Source organism: Zootoca vivipara, chromosome 11 (genome assembly GCF_963506605.1).
Source record: "Zootoca vivipara chromosome 11, rZooViv1.1, whole genome shotgun sequence".
Lineage (NCBI taxonomy): Eukaryota > Metazoa > Chordata > Lepidosauria > Squamata > Lacertidae > Zootoca > Zootoca vivipara.
The window spans coordinates 4,445,984-4,473,473 of record NC_083286.1 but is presented as its reverse complement, the minus strand read 5'-3'; the positions used below and the strand labels follow the sequence as shown (position 1 = coordinate 4,473,473).

At 42.6% G+C, this 27,490-nt stretch overlaps 1 protein-coding gene across 8 annotated transcripts in view; it reads left to right on the top strand.

Moving 5' to 3' along the window:
* Positions 1-1,700: 1,700 nt before the first annotated feature.
* PRUNE2 (prune homolog 2 with BCH domain) overlaps positions 1,701-27,490 on the top strand; it is a 142,655-nt gene continuing 116,865 nt past the window's right edge. For 7 of the 8 annotated variants that reach the window (XR_004691591.2, XM_035100256.2, XM_035100253.2 and 4 more), the window contains exon 1: positions 1,701-2,007. Coding sequence is in view for 7 of the 8 variants with exons in the window: in XM_035100256.2 (XP_034956147.2) it covers positions 1,972-2,007 (36 nt within the window). In the remaining variant the exon portion in view is untranslated. Of the gene's footprint in view, positions 2,008-2,038; positions 12,618-27,490 lie in introns of those variants that run through there. The other variant, XM_035100254.2, reaches the window with a different exon arrangement.

The following is a 27,490-nucleotide window of genomic DNA, read 5'->3' as shown; positions in this document are numbered from 1 at the left end:
GTATTCCAGGTGTGGTCTGACTAAGGAGAATAGAGTGGTACAGCATTATTGCTTCCCTTGATCTGACCACTATACTGTACTTCTGTTGATGCAGGCTAGAATAGCATTAGGTTATAATGGACAAAATCAGATACCACCTTAAGCATGTGGTCACCATTGTTAATGCATAGAGTGCTGGCAACGTCCTGACCCAGGATGTTGATCTTTGTCAGGCTGATGGTAAGGCTGAACTCCTTGCATGCTTGGGCAAAACATCTGATGAGTCTCTGTAGAGCTTCCTCAGAGTGCACTATCAAGGCTGCATCATCTGCAAATGGCATATAGCAGATAAGGACCCAACACATTTTTTTCTTGGAATGGAGACATGCCAGGTTGAAGAGACCCTCATCTTAGGTTGGGCTGAAGGCATATGGGAGCAACAGGGAGAAGAATATGCCAAAGAGAGTTGGGGCAAGTCAGGCTTCTGTAAAAATAGTGAAATAACCACATTTTTCATTGGTGGGATATAGGTGATGAAGCCTTGGTGGTGAAGGGACCTGGTCAGTGTGTGCATTGCACAATGTGGCACATTGCATAATATTATTGGGCTACCAGGACCATGGACTACAATTGATCATTGGTTGGGGCTGATGGGAACTGGAGTCCAACAACATCTGGAAGGCCATTGGCTCGCCATCCCTGTTCTGCAGCAACCAAAGCTAGTATAATAGAAATAGTGCCATTCTTTATATGTCTGATGAATGCAATTACAGAATCACAATGAACATTCTGGACCAAGTCCATGACAGATGCATATTGATATTCCAAAGCAGATTCAAAATATGGAGAAACAGTGTTTCCAGCCTTCTTTCTTTACTTGGCAATGCAAAAGTTAGTTTTTTGGCAGCATCTTGAGCCATTTATAACCATATACTTGACTTGCCCAGTTAGCAAAACAGGAATATGTAATTGGCTGTAAAGAGAAAATGCCACTTTGCTAAATTTAAAACTCATTTACATGTAGGAATTTGTATACTGCTCATGTGGACATCCTTTGGCATGTGCACTTTTGGCATGCACATTCAGAAATGTTCACAGACATGTGCAAGGCCTCCGCAATATGCAAGAAAGACTTGCACAGTCTCCTACACAGAAGTGGGTTCTGTATAGATTAAAAAAAAAGTAAAGTGTGAAGTGCCCCTAATGCTTTACTGTTTGGTCAGGACGTTGTAATGAAAACCAACAACCCATCAAAATGAAACAGATAGTTCATCATTTGAACGCTGCAATCTTCAGCATACAGTACTTACAGAGTAGTTCCATTGAAACCCAAAGGGTTTACTTATGAGCAAACATGGTAAACTTTGGATCGTATTTGGCAAACTCGAGTTTCTACTCCCTGACGAGGAAGCAACAGGTGACTAAGATTTTAATACATTAAAAGAGCACCAAAAATTTATGTGGCATCCTCATTCTTAAATCGTCACCTTTTCCCCAGAACAGAAACCTCCAGCGACACATCACAGCACTCCTGCTGCTTCTCCTACATGCACAGCAACTCTCGACAGCGACAGCGAGAGCTTGGCTCCTTCTCTCCCTATTTGCTGCAGATCTCTGCATTCTCACTTTGTCCTCACTTTTGGGCGCTGTCCATGGTTGCAGCAATTGCCTGCGTGACGTCAGGCCGCTTGAGCGCCTCGGAGATTGGCGGAGGAGCTCGGCCGGCCTGTGAAATCGCGCGAACTCTTCCCCTCGCTCCCGCCCCCGCGCCCCGGGCTGCCGGATCCCACTTTGCCTAAATAGGGAGAGCCGGCAGCGGGCTGGTCTGCCGGGAGCCGGAGCGAGAGCGGAAGAGGCAGCGGCAGCAGCAGCAGCAGCACCAACCGCGGCAGCTGCGGCAGGCAGGAACCGCCCTACCCAAAAGCAGCCCCGGCCGGGCTCTGGCATGGGACTTTGCCCTGGCTGCGCAAAAGCTGCAGGCCAACAAACAAGATGGAAGAATTTCTGCAGCGCACCAAAACCAAGCTGGTAAGTTCTATAGGACGGAGAGTGCAACTGTAAAGAAGTTTCTGTTTGTTTGTTGGATTTATTCTGTGAGCTAGTCTCCCTGTATGTCATATTGTTGCTTTAAAAAAACACACAAACAAACAACTTTTGGAAGGCATTCAAAGGACCTGGTGTGAATCAGCATCTTGAATAAAGATAGGCCTTTGAATGCTTTTGCTCTAAGGAATCCAATGCTTCTTAGGTGATCAAACAGCTGCACAGGAGATTGCAGTGAACCCCCACCCCACCCCAAGAAGTTGCTGTGTATTTGTTTGTAAAGCATCCTGTGAAGGGCAGATGGCAAGTTTTGGGACCTATCACTTTAGAAAACCACAGTCCTTTCATCCAAAGTTCACCCAGTGCAATCCTGTGCGCACTTACTCAGAATTAAATCCCACTGTGTTCAGTGGGGCTTCCTCCCACGGTAAATGTGTACAGGATTGAACCTATAATAAATAGATTGAACCCCGTAATAAATAGTGTGGAACTCTGAACAAGTTTTTTGTTTTTGACTGTTCAGGACACAGAGAATAGATGTTAAGAAAGACGTTTGACAAATTTGGAATAACACAAAATATGATAAATATATATTTCTATGCGTGGATGAAGCTTCTGGTGCAATATTTTGGTTGTTGTGAATGTTTTTAACTCAGAATTGTTTGTTGATTGGAACGAAATGAAAGTTTGGCCCAATATAGCAGTGTGGACATCTCTTTACCTTCAAGATGGTTTGTGTAGTATTTCTAATTGCAATGGAAGTCTAGCAAATAATGTGTACCTTCTTATTATTTTAGCTATTTCAACTCAGTCTGAAGGAGGTGATACCTTTTAACAATGGTTTAAAACTGTTTTTCTGAAGATCCAGCATTGAAATCCTGATTTAACTCAGCATAATAGTACACATTCACCATTCCACATAGTCAAATAAACATAAATGAGATTCACTTAAAAAAGAGAGATGATGTTCACTACATTCAGTTTGTCTTTACTGTATATTCAAGGTCCAACCCTGTGGGTACAATTCACGATATCTAACCTTCCTTTCTTACTGTTGGTGGGAAATAATCATAAATTTGTCTTTTGCTACAAACTTGCTTGTTTTGACACCTCTTTTTGGTTGCCGAAGTTGTATACAATGATTTTTAAAAGTCTCTGTTTAATACTTCCTATCAGGTTCTTATTTCACTGTACACAAATAGCAATAAATATTTTGCCTTTGTTAATACAGTATGCTAGTTCTGGTAAACTTTCCCTCCCAAAGCAATGTTTTAACACAAAGGAACATGATACTTAAAAATCTCTGATGACAAAGCACAGGGGGAAATACATAATTTATGACCCACTTATCTCAAAAGCCTGAGCAGAACAACAGACTGAAGCCTATATTAAGCATGATGTCATGGTCACATGGCAGGGAATGAGCCATGCAAGTCTTGAGGCCTGTTCTTAAAGTTCTGCTTCTAAGATCTTATGCTTCTATCTTTGAGAGAATCCAACTGCCAGATTTTCTTGGTTCTGGCTAACGACAGGTCTGCCCATGCCAGCTTTGGACCAAAGATAGAAGAGGGCATATGACACTGGATCTTTCAGTTAGTTGGTAGAAAGAGACTTAAAAGGGGATTTTTAGAAGCATAGAATGGTAGAGTTGGAAGAGACAAGGGCCATCTAGTCCAACCCCTTGCAATGCAGGAATCTCTTGCACAACCCTGAGATTAAGAGTCTCATGCTCTACTGACTGCACCTTCATGAAATAGCTTCTACCTTCATGAAATAGCTGCACCCCCTGCATTCATACCCCTCAGATATGAGGGATGGCAGTACTCACCAGTACACAGTACCCACACCTTCCTCCCCAAATCTTGGCTTCTAAAGTGAGCGTGTGAGGAGGGTGCACCTTTTCTCCTGTTCCCATAGCAGTGGACCCCTTGGCATTGCCAGTCTTGGTGGCAGTGCTTCCTCCTTGTCCTCATCCTGTGGCAGCACAGCGGTGGTGGCTGGGCTGGGCAGCACCAAGAGGACTCTGGCTTCCTCGAAGGCCTTACGGATGGCGTAGAGGCAGAATGCCACATCTTCCGGCAACAGCGAGCCTAGCTCTGGGCACTTGGTGGGCTCTCTCCCTCACTGAGCCCGGCCTGCAGCGTGGCTCACCTGGCAGCAGCCGCAGCCAGTCAGCCGAGAGCGGAACTTCATGATGAGTCCTGACACCTTTTTTCCTTTAAAAAGGGCACTGTCCTCAAGTAGATCAGACATGTACAAAGCAAAAGGAATGTGAATATTTCCAAGCACTGAAATGTTAAAACTGAAGCTATTGATACATTTTGGAAGAGCTCCTGAAAGTGCTCTGCAACAGTGAATGAAAGCACAATCATAGTGGAATATAAACTAGGTAAATTGCATTCAAGGATGAATTTTAGAGAAACTGCTGTATTAGTTTGTGAGCAGGAAATCAAAAAGTGCTGTGAAAGCTTAAATGCATACTGATTTATTATTGGTTTGGGGTTGAGCTTTCATAGTTAATGGACCCGTTCATACAACAGGACAGGCTGTGTAGACACAGACATTCTCTTCTGATAAAAAAGCTAGACACATTTGCAACCTCGGTGTCTTTTTCTTTTAAACTTCTGATTAGCTGGAAGACAGGAGTGCCTGGCGTGCTATGGTCCATGGGGTCACGAAGAGTCAGACACGACTAAACAACAACAAATTTTAGAACAAGGATTGGGAACTAATGGTCTTCTGCATGTTCCTGGGCTTCAACTCCCGTCAGCCCCAGGCAGCATGGCCCAGTGGTTGGGGATTAGGGGAGAGGGGGGAACTTCCCCCTTCTTGTCCTAGAAGAATCAACTACATGAAAAATCAGGAACATTTAAAAAGCAATACCCTACATCAGATTTAAAGAACGACACACTTCAAAACCTTCTGTCAAGAGAATATTATTTATTTCTCTCACCTTTCCCCTGGAATAGAACTCACGCCGCTTTAAAAATTAAAATCAACAGCACTGATATAACAAGCAACCAATGAGTAATTGGACTAAAAGAAGATGATGATGACAAAAGAGAGTTGACTTTACTGGATCCCAGGGACAGCCTGGTGTGTTGAAGGCTTCTATGGGACCCATAACAGCCTGGATTTCACTGTGCACATCTGTCATGCCTCCACTGTGATGGGCCCAGCAACAAGCAAACTCATTTTAAGGCCAACGCCTGCCCTAAGGAGACCTGTTTGGTGCCACCAGTACAATCGTTTTGGCACCAGAGTAAAACTTTCCTACTTTCCTAGGCTTTTTAGATGGGTTCTAAGTTAGACATTTTGTTCTTTCCTTTTATGACTTTAACCTGGTATTTATTTTCTTGTTTGTTGTATTATATGTTCTAGAAAGTAGTTTCAGACTTTTATATACTGCCCTGGGATCTTCTCATAAAAGTTGGTTAAGAAATGTTTTAAATAAAAATAAAGGAATACAGCTATTCAGATTTTAGCTCACGTCTGTCAAGGAAGTGGATATATCTGAACTAAGATATGTGTTTCACGACTTGTTTTTGGCTGTTTTAGAAATAGTTTCCAAAGGCTGTAGGTGATTTAAATAACCTCTTGCCCTATTTCTTTGTTTATTATTATTTTTATTATTTTTCCAAATTATTACAAATCAAACCAAATTACTTTAATACAATTTCTTAAAAATCAGGTTTCCTGCTTTGTTGCAAACATATGTCAATCATTTCCTCCCATAGCCGCATCATTTCTTATTTACAGTCGTACCTTGGATCTACTTCCAAAACATTTGGAAACCAAAGCATGGCTTCTGACTGCCTGCAGCCAATTGGAAGCCATGGAAGCCCTGTCAGACCTTTGGCTTCCAAAAATAGTTCACAAACTGGAACACTTACTTCTGGGTTTGCGGCATTCGGGAGCCAAAACGTTTGAGAACTGAGCTGTTTGAAAACCAAGGTACAACTGTAGTGTCCTGTTGTCATCCTTCACTAACCATTAGCCATTCTTCCAGTTGACTGCTTTTTCCTCCTTACAAACAGCATCTCTGTTACATCTTATAAATATAAAATCCAGTTCATGTGTGTAGTCCTTCATATACATTTTTGTTCCAGACCTGGTGTGCTGAGAGAGTTCATTACTAACTTCCATTGTTCAGTTATTTGCAATGTTTATCTGGATGATCACATTCCATTCCTTCCGCTGTTTACAAAGTAGCATACGAGCCTCAGCCATAAATAACTAACAGGGAGCACTTCTAGGCCATTAAATTCCCCTCTGGAGTTCTTTCTCGACACACAGTTTTCCAATTCAACATTGAATTTGGCTGCAGATCACCCCCACCCAGCATTCCTCTGACAACACACCCATCCAGAAATGGTCGTAGATAAAATCCATTCAGCCTCAACTGCGGGCGGGGCATAGCAAAACCTTAGTAAAATTCCTTATTGAGCATAAATCAATAGCCTCCCCCCTCTTTTTTGAAGTGTCAAACATAGTAACAAAGCAGTGGGTACACACGTCTCTTTCATTGGGCAGGGGAGGACAAGGAAAGGAAAGACCATTTGAAAAACTCAAGAAAGCACAAAGCGTTTTGTCCTCCCCTTTACTTTCCTGGCTTTTGTAAGGATTCTCAAGCTTCAGAAAATACACAAATACCTTCAGAGAGCCAAGCCCAGTCCTTTCAGCAGCTGATTACTTGCAGTCCATTAGCATATGTCGGTCCAGGAGCGTGTCTTGATTAAAGCCAATTGTCCAAATTATGGAGGAACCATCCACAAATAATGCTGGTAACGGAGGCTCGTCCATGGCAGGGAAACACTCCCAGGTCACTCCTGCTCTGCCTTTCAAGTTGGCAGACATGGGATTGCGTGGCACAGCGGGATGCAGTGAACTCCCCAGAACCCACTGAGGAGCATTGTCAGGATTTTTGCCTTATAAATCCTCCCTTTCCCCTGCCTGAACTTCCTCGCAGCCTGCAGAGGGCTGCAAAGAACAACTGCCATTGACTCATGACATAGCTGGAAACCCCTCTTGCCCTATTTCTGTTGGAACAGCCAAGAATTCAACCAACTCACAATTATGAAAACTCACATGTATTCTTCAACTTTATTTAAAAATGTGGTGTTATTTAGTTCAAATGGAAATTGAGACAATTGTGTGGTTTTTTAAAATAAGTTCTTTTCTAATTTTTTAATTTAACTATAATAATAATCAATTACAATTGCATACATAGTTAATTTGACTTTCCTCCTCCCCTTCCTTGGTTTCTTATAAAAAACATTTAAAAAACTGCGATTCCCCAGTAATTCTTTTTATTTCTCTCTGTATTCCTTCCAAAGTCACCTTTTAACTGCTTGATTTTAAATTATTCCTGTTAATGTATTTAATTGTTTACAATAATTTTTAGATAATCCACATATCTTCCCCGTACTTTCTTGATTTCTTAATCTTCCCATAGGTTTTGCCATTTCTGCATAGTCCATCAACTTTACCTTGCCATTCTTCCTTTGTTGGGACAGTGTCCTCTTTCAGTCTCTGTGCAAAGAGCATCCTAGGAGCTGTGGTTGCATACATAAGCAATTTTGTTGAATCAGGTTATTCTTGATAGGACTGTCCCATGGAAGGTGGAGCAAACTTGTTCTCTGCTCTGGTGAGTAGGACTCAAATTAATGGATGAACCTTCTGACAGTAAGAGCTATTTGACACTGGAGCAGACTGTCATGCGAGGTGATGGAATCTCCTTCCTTGGAGGTTTCTAAGCAGAGGCTGGGTGGCCATCTGTCATGAATGCTGTAGCTGAGATTCCTGCATTGCAAGGGGTTGGGCTAGATGACTCTTGGGGTCCCTTCAAACTCTAAAATTCTATGATTCTAAGAAGAAGAAGAAGAAGAAGAAGAAGAAGAAGAAGAAGAAGAAGAAGAAGAAGGGTAGTAGTAGTTTGGATTTGATATTCCACTTTATCACTACCTGAAGGAGTCTCAAAGTGGCTAACATTCTCCTCTTCCTTCCTCCCCCACAACAAACACTGTGTGAAGTGAGTGGGGCTGAGAGACTTCAGAGAAGTGTGACTAGCCCAAGGTCACCCAGCAGCTGCATATGGAGGAGCAGAGACTCGAACCCGGTTCCCCAGATTACGAGTGTACTGCTCTTAACCACTACACCACACTGGCTCAATGTAACAAATGAGGAGTTAGGTTAAGTAAACAACTAAACAATTATAGACACCCTCTGTATTAAAAGTGACAGTTAATTATACATTACCAGCACTGCCCTGATAAGCAAATTGAAAACTCAGAGTAACTGGAAATCACTGTTGCCAAGAATAAATATTTATGAAGTTCTGTTGGCTGGAAAGTTGCAGTGCAGACACCTAAAATATGTTTGTAGAAATAGTGTTTTAAATTTGACCTTTTATTTTTCCAAGAAATACCAGACTGAAAATATGCCATGTGAAAACTGTGCAGAATCGATCTTAAAAATAACAGCTGTCTTTTTTTGCTGCCACCTGCAGTGTTGATGATTTCAAGGGAAAGTGTGTGTATAATATTTGTACTGTGATCGATGAGCATATTTTTTGCCAGTTATTTTTATTGATGTTCCAAATTATTGCAAATTGTAACTGAATGAATTCAATTTAATACAGTTTCCAAAACCAGTTTCCCGCTCTTGTAATGATGAGCAGATTTGAATTAGGTTGCTAACCAACATTATGAGGTCACCCCGTCTTCCATTTTAACAGCCACTTTTATTAGTGAATGTCTAAAAGTATAGCAATTTAATATGCCCTTGCTTTTTACTGAGTTATGGTTGGTAAGCATCTTTGGATTAAGGAGAGCCCCTTCCCCTCCACATTATCTTAATTGTTTCTGCTTAGGCCTATGTGAAAGAAGGAGCAGAATAGCTTGAGACCCAGCCAGATGGGCGGGGTATAAATAATAAAATAATAAAAATGAGTAAAAGGAGGTTTATTTTGCTCTGTGAATCCAGTCTCCAGAGTAGCTAGTGGGTTAAAGGTTTGCTAATGATGTTCTGTTTAACTCTTACTTTGACTTCCTCCTTCTTATTGTGAAAGGTTAGATATTGTTCTGTATTAAGACAATGGCATGAAAGATGGTTCTTTAAAAATAAATAAATGGAAAAAAAGGATTTTGGACCTTAAATATCTATGACAACTTCTGTTAAAAGCCCAGGGAGAGTGCCTTCTAAATATACACAGTTGGCATGTGCAATTGTTGACCTGATTTCGTTTTAATTACACTTGGCATGGCAGCCATGACTGACAGGTAATTCATTATGTAAAAAGCTGTAATATGTTTCCTAATAAGACATTAACAGCAGGGAGTTGGGAAACCTGAGCTTCCCTGTCCTGTAACCGAGAGAAGGATAAAAACTGCTTCAAATGATCATCTTGGGCTGTTTTACTCACACACCTAGAAAGTGTTCAACTAAACCCAGCATTGCTTGCTGGGCTTTGCTATGCTTCAGCTGGCACAAAGCCAGGGCTCTGTTTAATGTATGCAGAGAGTTAGAAAAGAAAGTCAGGCAGATTTTTCTTCTTGCTAACACCCACCAACACATAGGCCAATTTGTGGTCCATCAGATATTGCTGAACTAGGTGAAGGTAAAGGGGCCCCTGACCATCAGGTCCAGTCGTGTCCGACTCTGGGGTTGCGGCGCTCATCTCGCTCTATAGGCCGAAGGAGCCGGCGTTTGTCCGCAGACAGCATGACAAAGCCGCTTCTGGCGAACCAGAGCAGCGCATGGAAATGCCGTTTAACTTCCCGCCAGAGCGGTCCCTATTTATCTACTTGCACTTTGATGTGCTTTCGAACTGCTAGGTGGGCAGGAGCTGGGACCGAGCAATGGGAGCTCACCCCGTTGCAGGAATTCGAACCGCCGACCTTCTGATCAGCAAGCCCTAGACTCTGTGGTTTAACCCATAGTGCCACAACTCCCATAATCCTGGGTCATCAGCCATGCTTGATGGGGCTGAGTTCAACATCTGGCAGACTAAAGGTTCCCCACCTTTGACATAAAGCATTTGCTCAGAACTAAATTTTTCATTTTAATTGCTGATTCATAGCTCTCCAGTTCCCAGATGCATATTGCTTCGGTAGGTTTTGCCATTTCGTCATAGTCCATCAATTTAATCTACTACTCTTCCCTAAAACTGAAGGGAGATCCTGGCAATGAGCCAGAGTGAAAACTCTTCATTGTTTTGGAATTTCAAGATTAGTTAAATATACCATTGCGGCGGTGGGGTACCTACTGTTTTCACTGGTGGTGAAATTTGGTGACCTGGCTAGATGTGACTGACTTTCTGTATCAACCACAAGCTGTTTAATGGTTTCTTTGGCCTGTTCATAGCGCATGCTGAGTAAAAGCTATGGGGTAAGACCTAGAGTTAACGTTTTGTCTACCACTGCTCATTTCCATGTTGTTTGAAAGTCTCCCTTTATCATTAGGAAGGCAAGGCCATGTGGGTAAAAGGATAGTCTAAGCCAGAAATTAAGTGTGGCCGTCCACACCCTAGCCTCTGCTCTTACAAGGCCTGTCTCAAGACACATTTGAGACATATTTTGGCACTTGAAAAGCTGATTTTAGAAACTTAGATTGCAGTAGTTCCAGTGATATGAGATTAGTGAAGGGGCCTAGCTGGGCACCATATAAAAGCTGCATGATGGACTTGGCTTCAAACAGTTTAAGGGTTGTGGGTATATAATGTTCTTCTTTGGTCCTACGATATTTAAGTATGGCAGTTGCACTTCTCTTTGTATTCTCAGCAGCATAATCCCCATGGGCTTTTCTGCTGCCAATGCTTTCATAGCTCTTCTAAGCCCTATGGGTGTTCTTGAAAGAATTGCTGCATCATCTGCATGCAGCAGGACTGGGATATGCTTCCCTGCCAATTTTGGGAGGTGATAATTCATTTTATGGAGAAAAGATACCATAGCATTAGTATAGAAATTAAATAAAAGTTGAGCCAGTATGCACCTTTGTTTGGCACCTTTCTCAGTTCCAATAGTGTTGGAAAGATGCCCCTGGGGGTTGCATTGCACTTTGAGCATGATCTCTTCATGTAGCCTGCATATTATTAAATATAGCAAGTGCCTGTCGAGTTTAGAGACCTCCAATTCCCCCCCAAAGTTTGGCTCTGGGTATGGAGTCAAAGGCTGCTTTAAAATAAATAAATGCAGCATAAAGGGAGACTGTGCTACAAAAAGAAGACTTAGGACAGGCAAAAGAAAGTCCTTCAGGCAGTGCTTAAACTGTGAAACTCACAGGAGGCTGGGATGGCCACCAACTTGGATGGCTTTAAAAGAGGATTGGACTAATTCATGGGGGAAGAAGGCTATTGATAGCTACTAGCCATGATGGCTATACTCTGCCTCTACAATTAGAGGCAGTAATTTTTCTGAATACCCGTTGCTGGAAATCGCAGGAGAAGAGAGTGCTCTTGTGCTTGGACCAGCTTGTGTGTTCCCCACAGGCAGGGCTTTTTCTTCAGCCGGAACTCAGTTCTGGCACCTCTCAGGTGGGTGCCATTGCCATTATAAGAGAACAAGGGAGGTACCTCTTTTTCTGGCAGTGCCCACCGGCACCTATGAGAACAGGGTGCTGAACTAGATGGGGCATTTTGCCTGATCCCACAGACTTTTATGTTCCTATGGGAAGTCCCCCCCCCCAAGTCTCTGGAGCAGCTGTTGGAGGATGGAGGTGCACAGGGTGCTGCAGATGGGAAGAGAGGAGAAGGCAAAGTCCCATTGTGAGAGCAGTGCTCTGTTCCCAGAGAAGGATGAAAGAATTTAGCACAAAAACAGGATGGCTGAACTTTAGGTGATAGTCTTATGATGTCTGGTGGTCTCACCATGCTGAGTAGTACCGGTAGTACCCAATATTTTGCCTCTGATAATGATTCTTGCTTCTCTGGATGGAGGGCAGAGAGGGCTGTGTGCCTGTGTATAGAAACTAGTCTCTTGTGCTAAGGCAGAATTTACAGTCAGTGCTTTGCCTGCTTTTGCCTCTGGCTCCACCCATTGCTTGCAAGATGTCCTCTGGAGATCGTCCAAATGGCTTTGAGACTGTAAAGTGTCCTTCACCCCCCCACCCCGCCCACTGCTATTGGATTGCAGCAACCTTAAATGTTTTCTTTCAGGGACAGGAAGGTTGTGGTTTTCCTTTCCCTCCCCCTATAATCTACTCAGTCAGATAATGAGTGGGTTGGGCTAGGGGAGAAAAGAGAAGCTGGAAACAACGGCTAATGCGCTGTGCCGATAAAAAGCTATCATGGCTCAACATTGCTTTATGTTCCCATCCTGGATAAAATAATGCTGATACAACATTTTGTAATCAAAACATCCAAAGGCTGAATGTTATTACATTGCACAACAGATTCCGTCCCCCACCTGACTTGAAACTCTGCAACATCATAGGAGAAGGGAATGATCCAGCTTTTCACGGTGAGGCACCCGTGCCCTTTCAAACTGGCAAACTATCTTATTTCTCGGTGTATTTGTCTGTCATGAGAACCACTCATTCTCATTCTGCTGGTCTTTAGTTGGGAAGGAGTGCCAGTTCACAAGAGAAAGAAGTTCATGGTAAGTGAGGCAGGCTTTTAACTGATAAATATTTTCTGTTTGGACAGTAAAGGTAAAGGTACCCCTGACCATTAGGTCCAGTTGTGGACGACTCTGGGGTTGCACGCTCATATTGCTCTATAGGCCGAGGGAGCCAGTGTTTGTCCGCAGACAGTTTTTCCTGGTAATGTGGCCAGCATGACTAAGCCGCTTCTGGCAAACCAAGAGCAGCGCACGAAAACGCTGTTTACCTTCCCGCTAGAGCGTGCTTTCAAACTGCTAGGTTGGCAGGAGCTGGGACCGAGCAACGGGAGCTCACCCCTTTGCGGGGATTCGAACTGCTGACCTTCTGATCGGCAAGCCCTAGGCTCTCTGGTTTAGACCACAGCGCCACTCGCGTCCCCAAGTCAGGATAGGCAATAGTAAAATGAAACCATTGACTACAAAATATCAATATTGAGGGCATAATTCAATGAGGATGTGTCCTGTGCGAGGCCCTTGGAAAGGAATTAGACCTTTTACAAACTGAGTAAGTTTGCTCAGAAGATGTTGGCAGTGGATTTGATGCAGTTTAGTTAATAATTACCTAGAATGAACTAAAAAGGGAAACTGAAGTACAGAATCTGCCTGAATGTACTTTGTGCAGCAGGACCAGTCATAAGCCAAAACATATGCCCAGGTGAATTGTAACAGATGAAAACAGGTAGTAATGTGGCTGAAAACAAGCCAGGTATGCCTGATATTGATTTTAAAGCCCATTCTGCTATTGACTTTAGGTCAAAACAAAACAACCTCATGGTGGACGAGAAATCTAAGGCAGCCTTCTCCAACCTGGTGTCCTCCAGCTATTGTTGGCTTTCAACTCCCACTAAGCTCATTCAGCAAGGCCAAGGGGTGTTGGGAGTTAGGAAATGCCAAAGCATCTTGAGAGCAACATGTTTTCAAGGGCTGATCTAAAGGATATGACATACATTGTATTTTAAAGATGTAAACTGTTTCACATGTGCAGTTTTGAGCATTGCCCAGTGACAAAAGATAAATTTACAATGTATATTTTTAAATCTATCGTTCATTGGGGTTTTCACATTATACAATAGAACAGTAGAGTCCCTTAGTTCTCCCTCCCCCTCCCAGTATCCCCGTCTCCTTCCCCTCTGCAGTAATATGCCTTCAACATTCCTCAGATGAAAATACAGACATTTCTCATTTCCTTGCAACTGACTCTCCTTGACCCCCCCTTCCCCCCTAGAGCATTTCCTATCAGAAGACGGATGAGACTACACTGATCATGGGACACAACACACGCCCTCCGCTGTCCCAATAAAACCCCTTAATTCCGATTTTATTTAATTTTATTCTTTAGTAGATTTACAAACAGAAAAGCACACACCAATAAATAAATTATAGAAAGGGACAAGACTAGATGTGGATGCACAAAATATTATTTTTCTTTAAAAAATCAAGACTCCATGCTCTCCGCTACACTTTTCTTCCCGCTCAGGGGGCTCCTGCCCTCTGCCTGCCCCTTGGAGCCAGTATATCACATGGGGCTGGACCTCGGCAGCAGCAGCCCTTCCCAGGGGCGTAGCCAGGATCAAAACTAGGGGGGGGGGCAAGCCATGGTCGTTCAGGGGCAGGGCCAAGGCACGGGAGGGGAGGGGCCACGAAGTGGGAATGTGGGCGGGGCTACAGGGCCAGCGGGCCCAACGATATTGTGGTGGCGGCAGCGGCGGCAGCGGCCACCTTGTGCTTCTGGGGCTGGCAGCGGCGGCGGCTACCCTGCTTGGCTGGAGAGGACGGGAGGGTTGGGCAGGCGAGGGGGGGTGGCAGGATGGGCGAAGGCGAGGCAAGGCACGGCCGCAGTCACGACGTCTCCGAGGTGTTGCTGCATATCAGCATAATATTTCAACCATGTCGTGGGTTCAAGCCCCACCGTAGGAAAAAATTCCTGCATTGCAGGGGGTTGGACTAGATGACCCTTGTGGTCCCTTCCGACTACAATTCTATGATTCTATTGATATATTACCATAGCATATGCATCATTCTGCTTTCTTGAATTGTCCTAGGCATAGCAGGCAACTCCTAGAGGCCTAGGTGCCTCTCCCCTCCCCATTACTGGTAAATACTGTATTTGAAAGAGTCACCCCCATGTTGATGGGCTTTCTATGTGGGGCTTATCCGCCCCCCCCCCCAAGTATTTTATTAAGGATGGAAGAGGGAGGGAAGGAAGGAAGGAAGAAATAGAGGGATAACTCACATTTGTGGGTGCCTCTGGGTGACACTGATGCTGGAACTCTGCAGCAAGAGGAAGGAGCCTTGTAAGCAGCTTTCTCTCTGCTTGATTCACAGCAGGCATGTCCAACAGGTAGATTGTCATCTACCAGTAGATCACTGGATGTCTGTGGTAGATCACTGGTACCCCTAAAAAAAAGCTCACCCAAAATTTTCCTCCTCCCTAAAAAAAGCTGAACTATGACCTGAAGCCCTAAACAAAAATGGGCCTCCCTCCCTCCTAAAAGAAGCTCAACAAGTTTGACCTAAACCCCCCAAAACAGGGCTTCCCTTCCTTAAAAAAACTCAACAGCTTTGACCCCCCAAAGGGGGTAGATCACTCCAGTTTTTAACTCTGTGAGTAGATCAGAGTCTCTTGGGAGGTGGCCACCCCTGATTTACAGTATACAGATGCAGGAGGAGGGGCAGACTGGAACACCACTGCTTTTTATTTTAACATCACTGTGTCTATCAAAGTTACAGCCCCCCCTTTCTTATTCACTTCCTTTTAGCCTTGCAGAGCCACCTTAGTCAAATTGAATCCTCTGCACCCTCATTAAATCGCCAATAGAACTCTTAATGCGATCCCTGAATGCTCATTAACAACTCCCACTGAAGAACAATAGGGTGAAGTGGTGAGCTATAAATCTTGCCTGAAAGGGGATATCTGCTCCATTGTCTTAACTGCTTAACTACTGGTAGCCACTTTGCTTTATTTATTTGATGTGTTTTTGTTACAGCTGTGTCCCCCCCCCCCCCAGCAAGCGGAGACCAAGCTGCTCTCGCTAAAGCAAAGCCCTTTCCACTTCAGTTTTTGGAGGGGAAAAGTACTGGTTATGATCTGTAAAATACATTAATTTTTTGCTTCGGGGGGGGGGCAGCTGCCCCTGCCTACGCCCATGGCCCTTCCCCCTCCTCGTCACCTGATCTCCAGCAGCCACTACAAGCTGCCCAAGGGTGGAGGCTGGCAGCAGCCATGGAGAGAGAACGGGGTGCTCCCTTGCCACTACTGCTGCTTGGGAAAAGTGCTGGGTCATCCTGAGCTGGTGGTGGCAGAACTGGGGGGGGGGCAATAGGGACATTCCAATATCAAATCAGAAGCCAGGGTGGCTTTCTTAATTCTGGGGCTGTCCTTAGAAAATCGGGACACTTGGAGGGTATTCAGTACTTTTATCTCCGATAGTCAGTTGGTTAGCGTATTGTACACTTTTCAGGTTTGCCTGCTCAGATAAGGATTAAAATATGTTAAACATACTCTCACAAGAGATCTAGAGTTGGATGCAGCTTTCCAATAAATACGTACCAGATGGCAATTATAGATTTCCTACTCTGTAAGGGATAAGGAACCATAATGCAATGCATGATGCAGCCCTTAGTACAGTACTTAAGCGCAGGAAATTAACTTCAGGTGGTTTTTTCAAAAATTATTTTTATTTTTACAGTTTGGACCATTACTTTAAAAAATAGCACTGAAAATGTCCTGCATCAAGATTTCACAATGTGTTATTGATTTATTCTGCCATAAGAGCTTCTGGCTTTTTTAAAAATGCAGTTTATTGACCTAAGGACCTTAATGGTTCCAGGGAGCTGTCGTGGCTGGGGTTGTGCATTCTTATTGCATTGCCTTTGCCAACTGGATAAATCTGCAAAGCCGGTAAGAGCCTGGATATGTGAACTATTAGTAAGATAGTGGAGAAACTTCTATCCTCATGTCTGCTGTCTATTTATTTAATTCTAGCTGGCTCTGCCACGCGTTGCTGTGGGTTATTTGTGTGATTTCCCCTACCCTGTGCCAATCCATGACGTATCCCTTTGATTCCCCCACTCCTCCCCTCACCCCCAGCTTATCCCTGTGATTTCCCCCTCATCCCCCTCCCTCATCCCTGTGAATCCCCCAACTCTGTCCTGATCCATGACCTATTATGCCCCCTCTTCCCCCCACCCCAGCTTATCCCTGTGATTTCCCCCCTCCTCCCCTAACCTCCCCACTTACACATCTGATTTCCCTTCCTCTCCTCCGTCTAACCCCCCCCCCCAGTTATCCCTGTGGCCGTTCATTTTGCACACAATCATTCCCCCAGTGCGCGTGTTCTGTAAAATTTTGCCCTGTCCCAACCCTGACTTCCCTACCCATGTGTGTTATGTGAAATAACATTTATTCTACCCAAAGGCACTGCCCTGTAAAAGGCCCATATTCAGTTGATTCTATGCTGCAGCCTATTTGGGCCCCCCATTCCCCCCCCAGGCAGGCCCCTAAATCCACTCAGCGTAGTCTGCAAAGCCGAGGCGAGATACTGTGGAGAGGGCAGGTTTCATCCCTGTGTCTCCCCCCCTTCTGACCCATTACCTATCCCTGTCCCCTATTTGGCCCGCCATCCCCCCCAGGCAGGCCCCTTGGCAATGCTGGGCCTTGTTGCTGCAAAAGACCTGTTTTCAGTTGGTTGGGCCTTGTTGCTGCAAAAGGCCTGTTTTCAGGCCTGTATTTTTATAGTAGTGTCCAAGTCATTGAATGTCTGGTGGAAGGTTTCCAGGGTCTGTTGACCATGTGTCCAGATAATAAAAATATTGTCAATGTATTGTAGGTACAAGAGAGGTTTGAGTGGGTAGGAGTTTAGGAAACGTTGTTCTAAATCTGCCATGAAGATGTTGGCATACTGTGGGGCCATGCGGGTGCCCATGGCTGTGCTGCTGATCGGGAGGAACAGGTCATCACCAAATTTGAAGTGTTTGTGGGTAAGGACAAAATGGCAGAGTTTGGTAGCAAAGTCTGCTGTGGTTTTATCTGAAATGGTGTTCCTTATGGCTTGTAAACCATCATTGTGTGGGATGTTGGTATACAGAAATTCCACATCCATAGTGGCTAATATTGTTAGGAAGATTATTCAAAGATTGTATTTTCCTCAGAAAGTCTGTGGTGTCACGTACGTAGCTGGGAGCACTGATAGCATATGGTTTCAGAACAGAGTCCATATAGCCGGAAACACCCACTGTAATGGTGCCAATACCTGAGATGATGGGGCGTCCTGGATTTCCTGGTTTGTGTATTTTAGGTAGAAGATAGAAAGTTCCTGGTCGAGGTTCTGCTGGTGTGTTTGTGAGGATCTGTTCTTGGATGTGTGGGGGTAGCTCCTTAACAATCTTGTTCAGTTCTTTTTTGTATGCTTGTGTGGGGTCTGAGTCCAATTTCATGTAAAAGGCAGTATTGGAAAGTTGTCTGTGAGCCTCCTGGATGTAATCAGTTTTGTTCATTATGGCAACAGCTCCACCCTTGTCCGCCTCTTTAATTATAATGTCTGGGTTGTTCCTGAGATTATCTATGGCTCTCCTTTCAGCATGGTTTAGATTTTGTTGTAAGCGATGGTGTTTTCTGGTCACATCCGTTTGGATTCTGTGGCGGAAGCAGTCGATGTACAGATCTAGTGCCCATTTAACAATGTCTAGAAAGTTAGAAGATGAAAATAAGATGAGTTTTTTTCCCTTTTTTATTTTTTATTTTTGTGTGTTATTTTCTTTTTTGTGTGTATTTTTCTATTTTGTATTTTTTCATTCTTATAAAATGAATAAATATTATTGGGGGGGGGGAAGAATACACAGAGGGATTATACCAGAAAGATATGGAGGTCTCGTACACCCCAGATAGTGTGGTTGCTGACCTTGAGCCAGACATCTTGGAGAGTGAAGTCAAATGGGCCTTAGAAAGCACTGCTAATAACAAGGCCAGTGGAAGTGATGATATTCCAGCTGAACTACTTAAAATTTTAAAAGATGATGCTGTTAAGGTGCTACACCTAATATGCCAGCAAGTTTGAAAAACTCAGCAATGGCCAGAGGATTGGAGAAGATCAGTCTACATCCCAATCCCAAAGAAGGGCAGTGCCAAAGAATGCTCCAACTACCACACAATTGCACTCATTTCACACGCTAGCAAGGTTATGCTTAAAATTCTACAAAGCAGGCTTAAGTGGTATGTTGACCAAGAACTCCCAGAAGTGCAAGCTGGATTTCGAAGGGGCAGAGGAACCAGAGACCAAATTGCAAACATGCGTTGGATTATGGAGAAAGCTAGAGAGTTCCAGAAAAACATCTACTTCTGCTTCATTGAGTATGCAAAAGCCTTTGACCACAGCAAACTATGGCAAGTTCTTAAAGAAATGGGAGTGCCTGATCACCTCATCTGTCTCCTGAGAAATCTCTATGTGGGACAAGTAGTTACAGTTAGAACTGAATATGGAATAACTGATTGGTTCAAAATTGGGTAAGGAGTACGACAAGGCTGTATATTGTCTCCCTGCTTATTTAACTTATATGCAGAATTCATCATGCGAAAGGCTGGACTGGATGAATCCCAAAATGGAATTAAGATTGCTGGAAGAAATATCAACAACCTCAGATATGCTGATGACACAACCTTGATGGCAGTAAGTGAGGAGGAATAGAAGAACCTTTTGATGAGGGTGAAAGAGGAGAGCGCAAAATATGGTCTGAAGCTCAACATCAAAAAAACTAAGATCATGGCCACTGGTCCCATCACCTCCTGGCAAACAGAAGGGGAAGAAATTGAGGCAGTGGGAGATTTTACTTTCTTGGGTTCCATGATCACTGCAGATGGTGACAGCAGCCACGAAATTAAAAGACACCTGCTCCTTGGGAGACAGCATCTTAAAAAGCAGAGACATTACCTTGCTGACAAAGGTCCGTATTGTTAAAGCTATGGTTTTCCCAGTAGTGATGTATGGAAGTGAGAGATGGACCATAAAGAAGGCTGATTGCCGAAGAATTGATGCTTTCAATTCTGGTGCTGGAGGAGACTCTTGAGAGTCCCATGGACTGCAAGAAGATCAAACCTATCCATTCTGAAGGAAATCAGCCCTGAGTGCTCACTGGAAGGACAGATCCTGAAGCTGAGGCTCCAATACTTTGGCCACCTCATGAGAAGAGAAGACTCCCTGGAAAAGGGAAAGATGTTGGGAAAGATGGAGGGCACAAGGAGAAGGGGACGACAGAGGACGAGATGGTTGGACAGTGTTCTCGAAGCCACCAACATGAGCCTGACCACTTAAGCAATATCAATTCTGAATTAATAGCAAATCTATTAAATATTTAGGCATGTTAATACCGTGTAATGTAACATAGTTAGCGACAATTAATATAAATAAAATAATTAAAGAGGCTTCTTTAGGCATCAATAGATGGGAGTAGGTCTGGGTGATGTATCAATACATCGCCCAGGACTTGTATGTGGGCCAGAGTGCAATGGCTGCTTCACCCGGTGGCATATCCCAGGTGAAGCAGCCACCATTCCTGAGTCCCTCTGTCACTAGGTTGTAGGGACTCAGGAACACTGCCTGCTTCACCTGGGATAAATGCTGGATGAAGCCACCGGCACGGTCTAGTCCTCATACTGCAGAGGGACCGTGCAGGCAGGTGGCTTCTGTAAATTGCTCTGCTGAGGGGCAGTGTAATGAAGCCCCAACTTCAGTTCGCTCAGGCTGGGGGCTTGATCAACTGAGAAGCGGCTTCCTTAAATCCCGGCTTCTCAGCTGATCAACCATTTTCAAGGGGTGCCCCTTGCAGAGTGCATTGCAATAAACTAAGCAAAAGTTTATTAGAGTGTGAGTAACAGAGTCAAGGCTATCCTGGTCCAGAGATAGTCATAGCTGACAAACCTACTGTAGGCGCAGGTAGGTAGCCGTGTTGGTCTGAGTCGAAACAAAATAAAAAAATTCCTTCAGTAGCACCTTAAAGACCAACTAAGTTTTTATTTTGGTATGAGCTTTCATGTGCATGCACACTTCATCAGATACACTGAAACAGAAGTGTACTGTAGGCGGGCAGGGATATTGTTTACTACTTACAGTATACTTCCAGTGACAGCTGCATGCAAATTTCTTAGGGAGGGATACAACCTCATCTAGGACAGGACATCTCCCTAATTCTGGACTTGAAAAACACCCACCTACAACACCCCATTCTATCAGGATTCACCCCTATATTATATTAGCCCTAATCCAGCCCATTCCTGCCTCTTAAGCACTGGTGCTGATTCAGATGTAAAAGAGGGTGAGAGTGAGAGCTAATTGATTGACCTTATTCAAGACAATGACATATCCCTTACATTTTAAACTAGCAGTCTCATACACAACATTGCTCAGGAATTCTAAGAAACCAAAGAAATCTGTGCAATTCTGAAACCAGTAGTTAAAATCAGTGCAGTGTTGAACGATTTTGGCCACCCTTCTGATGCAAAATAGCATTCAGTTGTATACAAACATAGATGAAAACCTGTTCCTTAATCTCAAAATTGCTGATGGTATCTTAAAATGGTGTCCATATACATAAAGAACAGACAAACAACTTTCAAAATATATAGTGTCAAGTTCCTTTGGGTGTCTAATGTTTAGAAATATTCCCCACCTTATTCAATTCTAAGTCTGCTGCTGGAAAACCAAAGTGCAGCATGAGAGGAAGGCTACATGGTGCTGTAGCTAAAAGAGGCTACTCTAGGCCAGTCGAAGCAGCCTAGTTGGTCATGTGCCAGCTTCAGTCCACAGAACCGTGAGATGAGAACCATTGTTCTAGATTGCAGCTGTAGGTTGATTTTAAATGAGGTTTAATTAAACTGGCAATTAATTGTCCCATAATATAGTATTATCAGTTCACCTATCAATGTACTGAGCAAGCAGCGCAGTGACAAGATAAGTTGCTCTGTCTTGGTCCATATGTCTGTGTTCCAAGTTTTCCATAGTTTTAATTGGTTCCCTGTAGACTACCATTTACAAGCATATGGTATGGAAAGTGCTGACTGCATTTGTTATCATATATTTTAATACATTGGTGGCACAGATCACTTAGCTTTTCACTGTGATTATGCACTTGGAGTAGACTGCAGTGCACTTTAGAAAATGACCGCATCCTATAGCATTGCCAAACACTTCTGACAAAATGCACCCCAGTCCCTTTTCCCATATGAAAAAGAAAAGTGGAGCAGTCGGATTCCTAAGAGCTTTGGCATACTGTAGTGTTTTGCTCAGAAACATTTGGGACGCATGCCCAGTGTTGGTGGCAACTGTAGCAGAGCCCTGTAAACAACTTGGGAAATGTGCATTGCCATTCCCACAGGCTTCCACATCAGTACCAACCATATAACAGCATGGAGAGAATAGTGGGAAAGAGTGGAAGAATGAGCAACAAACCTCCAGAATTAGCATTCCCATTTGGGGGAATGGTCCCATTTGTGGACCTCTTGAATCCTACAGGTTGGCCTATGGAATTATTAAGAAAGCACAGATAGCACTGGAGAAGTCCCAATGAAAGTTCATTGGCCCACTGCATGTGGGTACAGATTTAGCCCCATCTTTACTTGATTTTAGACTTTTTATTGACCAGCCACTAGTCCAAGGATGGAGAACTTCTGTGTCTCCAGGTGTTATAGCTCCCATAATCCCCAATCATTGGCTGTGAAAATGCACATGCCATAGATCAAATATCTATGCTCACAATGTATATTGTTTATATGCTAATTTTGAAATTTCTGAACCAAGAGGAGGGAGTTGACAGGCTTGGTTTTAAAGGAAAATGCAGATATACGGTAGTGTGTGTGGCATAGAAAGGACTGATAGAATATGGCTACAGTGGTACCTCGGTTTATGAACACAATTGGTTCCGGAAGTCTGTTCATAAACTGAAGCGTTCATAAACTGAAGCGAACTTTCCCATTGAAAGTAATGGAAAGTGAATTAATCCGTTCCAGATGGGTCCGTGGCGTTCGTAAACTAAAAATTTGTAAACCGAGGTGTTCATAAACCGAGGTTCCACTGTACCTGGAAACAAATGCTATCTGTTTTTTTTGTTTTTGTTTTACAAATGTCATTTTGAACATCTTTTTCAATTCATTAAATATCATCTCCCAATTCTTTTTACTTCTCTACATTCCCACCACATATTATATAAAGTATCTTCTTTTTCTTTGCATTTCCAACATATGTTTGACCTGGTTTTGTACATTCCCCCCTCCCCATTTTTACTGGTGTAATATACCATCTGTACACCATTTTCATGTAATTTTCCTTCAAAAGAGAACAATCCATAAATTTCAAATCTACCTTCCACAATTTCCTCCAATCCTCAAATTGTATATTATGTCCTATATCTTGCGCCCATTTGATCATAACCGATTTGACCTCCTCGTCTTTCGTTTCCCATTCTAGCAGAATGCTGTATGCTTCCTTCAGTAGTTTCATGTCTTCTTCTATCACCTCCTTTTGGAATCTAGAAATTGTATAACTAAACCCTTTTAAAAAAATCCTCCTTAAACACCTCATTCAGTTGTCTATAATGCAACCAACTCTGAAAATGATCTTTAATTTCTTCATAATCTTTTAATTTCCATTTTCCTTCTTGGTCTTTCAATAAATCTCTATATGTAGGCCACTTTCCCTTATTGCCAAGCAGTTTGAGTAATGAAGCTTCTATTGGTGATAGCCACCAAGGTGGTTTTTGTTCTATTAAATCTTTATACCTTTCCCACATTCTCATTATTGATTTCCTAATTATATAGTTATAGAATCCTTTATGTACTTTCACTTTCCCATACCATAAGTATGCATGTCACCCATATATATGGTCATGTCCTTCCAAATCTAATGCTTCTTCCTTTTCCAGTTTTATCCAGTCCCTATTCCAAACAAAACATGCAGCCTCGTAATATAATTTAAGGTCCGTGAGGGCGAAGCCTCCTCTTTCTTTTGAATCTGTAAGTATCTTATGTTTGATCCTTGGCCTTTTGCCTCCATCCCACCCCCAGACAAATTTGGAAATATCTTTTGAGGCAGTCATCCTTAACCATTACTGGGACTATCTGAAAAAGAAACAGCATTTTCGGCAGCACATTCATTTTTATTGCTGCAATTCTTCCTAATATTTCTAGATTCCTTTTTATCTCACACCATACTTTTTCATAATTATCTCTTTTTCCCCAAATAATTTTTATTCATTTTCCAAATACAAAATCACAAAAAAACAAAACAAAAACTCAAAACAAAAAAAAGAAAAACATAAAAAACATAAAAAAGAAAAACATCTCAAATCTTATATTATTTACTTAACATTGTTGACTTCCTCAATTCCCCCCTCACTGGGTCCATTTTTAAAATTCCAATTAAGCAGTTTTCATCTTATATCTTAAATCATTCTAACACTTTTTATCATTAACACTCAAATATTCTATTCTAAAAAACATCACCTATTCTCCACAATAATTAATCAATTTATCCAAATAAAAAATTATTTCCCCTTCCTTCTATCTTCTATTTCTCCCCTTAGCCTAATTTTTTTTACCAAGAACTTTCCATAAATTTAAATATTAATTCTTCTATCATACTAACATTTAAACACATTATAACAAATTTAGCTCCCCTTCCCCTGAACTCAGGGTCTCTTTCTTGTAGAAAGAAATATGTATGGCAGAACCCTTAAAAAAGACACACAAGCTGAGCTACATCTTCATTTGGTGATGAAATCAGTATTAATTCTGATATTTTAGTGGAACCTGCCAGTGTTTAGTCTGCTGTGTGTGTGACAGTGTATAATTACAAATCAATTACTATTGAATTATTAGTGTACATCATCCTGGCTTTTTTTTTTTAGTTGTTTAGTTGTGTCCAACTCTTCATGACCCCATGGACCAGAGTGTGCCAGGCACTCCTGTCTTCCACTGCCTCCCGCAGTTTGGTCAAACGCATGTTGGTAGCTTCGAGAACACTGTCCAACCATCTCGTCCTCTGTCACCCTGGCTAATTCCTTGCAAAACAATGTACAAGTCCTTTAGTCACTATCTGAAAATACTTGGTCAGGGAGAAATGCAAGTTTTATTATGAGCCATAAATCCAGAACAGCTGCCAAGATTGCATCTCATTCCTAGTCCTCATTGACTTGGGAGTTTGTGTGTGTTTATTGTTCAGGGAATTTGTGGCTGAAGATGGATTCCTCCAGGCAGAATCAGTTCCTTAGGAAGTTTTCTCTGAACTTGAAGAGAAAATTTCAAGTTTGACCTTGCAATATCTTCTAATAGCTAATTGAATGTCTGCAGGCTAAATATATACATGTGTGGGAAGACGAAAGAAAACTGAATTACAACCATTATTCTCTCAAAGAAGGAAATGGTTCTGATTATACTGGAGAACAAGAGCAAAATATGTTTCCACCAACAGAACCATTATAGTTCAGGTGACACACAAGGGAGAGGAACTATTTTTCAGAATGTCTGCTGCATCAGAGAAATAAAATATATACAGGTGAAACTCGGAAAATTAGAATATCATCGAAAAGTGCATTTATTTCAGTAATGCAACTTAAAAGGTGAAACCAATATATGAGATAGATGCATGACATGCAAAGCAAGATATTTGTTGTAATTGTAATTATTTATTTGTTGTAATTGTAATTTATTTGTTGTGATTGTAATTATTTGTCGTTAGGCGGGTCAATTATAAATGGAATGTGATTAATGAAATGTAATAGTGATGTTTATTTTTGTATTTTGGTAACTATTTATTTTATTACTGTGCAATTTCCAAAAGAAAGCATTTGTAAAAATTAAAAGAAAAATAAAAAACAAAAAGTTGCATTACTGAAATAAATGCACTTCTCGATGATATTCTAATTTTCTGAGTTTCACCTGTACATCTGAAATAGTGTAAACTGTAACACTAGCAGAAATTGGTGGAATTAATTAGAAATATAAAAAGTGAAGGGTCATATTACTAAAGGAAGCAACAAGCGGTTTCCAAACAACTACTCCAGGAGCATGATTCATGCATTGTTTTTGCTAAGAGGTAATAATCTTGGAGACCCAGGTGGCGCTGTGGTTAAACCACTGAGCCTAGGGCTTGCTGATCAGAAGGTCAGCGGTTCGAATCCCTGTGACGGGGTGAGCTCCCGTTGCTTGGTCCCAGCTCCTGCCAACCTAGCAGTTCGAAAGCACATCAAAATGCAAGTAGATAAATAGGAACTGCTACAGCAGGAAGGTAAACGGCGTTTCCATGTGCTGCTCTGGTTTGCCAGAAGTGGCTTTGTCATGCTGGCCACATGACCCAGAAGCTGTAGGCCGGCTCCCTCGGCCAGTAAAGCGAGATGAGCGCCACAGCCCCAGAGTCGTCCGCGACTGGACCTAATGGTCAGGGGTCCCTTTACCTTTAATAATCTTGGTAACAGGAAGGCAGGGAGGGCAATATGACATTTTCATTTTGCTTGTTACCCACCCAGAATAATCAATGCTGGAAACAAAGGATGGTTCCTTGATGGGATAGATAACTAACTCTCTTAGCTTCTGAAGAGACAGTTGGCAAGGAAGAGGAAGAAGGACATATGTCTTGGCTGTACTATAAAAACTTGTTCTGGTTACATGTGTTTTGCAAAATTATAAAATACATACAACAGCTGTGTCTATCCAGAAAGACAGAAGAGCAGACATTTCAGTTTTTGTTTTTGTTTTTGTTTTTAAAAAACCCAACATATTTGTTGAGAGATGTATCATATTTCTGTGTAATCCTATTTCATTTGACAAAAGTTATGGATGCCCTTTGAAATGCAAGCATGGGGGGGGGGCAGTGGCCTTTTGTGGAAGCTGCTGAAAGTAATTTCTTCTGGCCACACAGTAGTTATGATTTTTCAAAGCTGCTTTAGGTGACTTGGCTAATAATGTAGACCTGATCATTAGGCAGCTGCAGATGGTCATGCGAAGAGTCCTAACACTGAACAGAAAAAGCAGTGAGTCTTTTGGGACCTTAATGACTAAGGTACCTTGAGGGCCATCCTACCGTAGCTGGTAGAGCCTCTGTTCTGTGTGCAGAAAGTCCCAGGTTAAATCTTCAACATCTACAAGTAGAGCTGTTTCCAGTCAGTGTGAACCTTACTGAGCCAGATAGATCCATTACATTATTATAAGGCAGAATCCCATAGTCCTAAAACATAAGCTGCTACAGTAGATGCTTCACCCTCTTTGGGAAAGGTTGTAGCTCAGAGCATCTGCTCTGCATGGAGAAGTCCCAGGCTCAATTTCTGGCACCCCTGTGTAGGGCTCACAATGTGCCTGTCTGAAATCCTGGACAGCAGGTGCCAGTCAGTGTAGACAATTATGAGCCAAATGGGTGACACAATACAAGACAGTTTCATTGGTTCCTTTGCTGCAGCAAGCCAACATAACCAGCCCACTGGAAAGCAGTGAATAGATCAGTGCTGCAACCTTCCATGGAGGCCTGCCATGCTGAATTGATTTTCAGTAAGCTTCATGTGGAGGCCATAATGATATTAGAAAAGGCACTTCCTCAGCTGTGCAGGTGCTTGATTCTCTTCCTTCCATGATCTAATTCACTTGGCCATATTGGGAATAATGATTAAACTATGGGAGTTTTCCCGGAACTATTTTAGCATTTATTTCTGGTTCACTAAGTTCAATGATGAATACAAATGAATAGGACACCCATGACACCTTACCTGTATTTCCAACTTGTTCTTTTTCACTCCCCCCCCCCAATACACATTCAACCATGACTTGTTACTAGTTTTCTCTAAACAGTATGTTATGTTATTTGGCAGCTTTCTTATTCATTTGAACATCTTGAGTT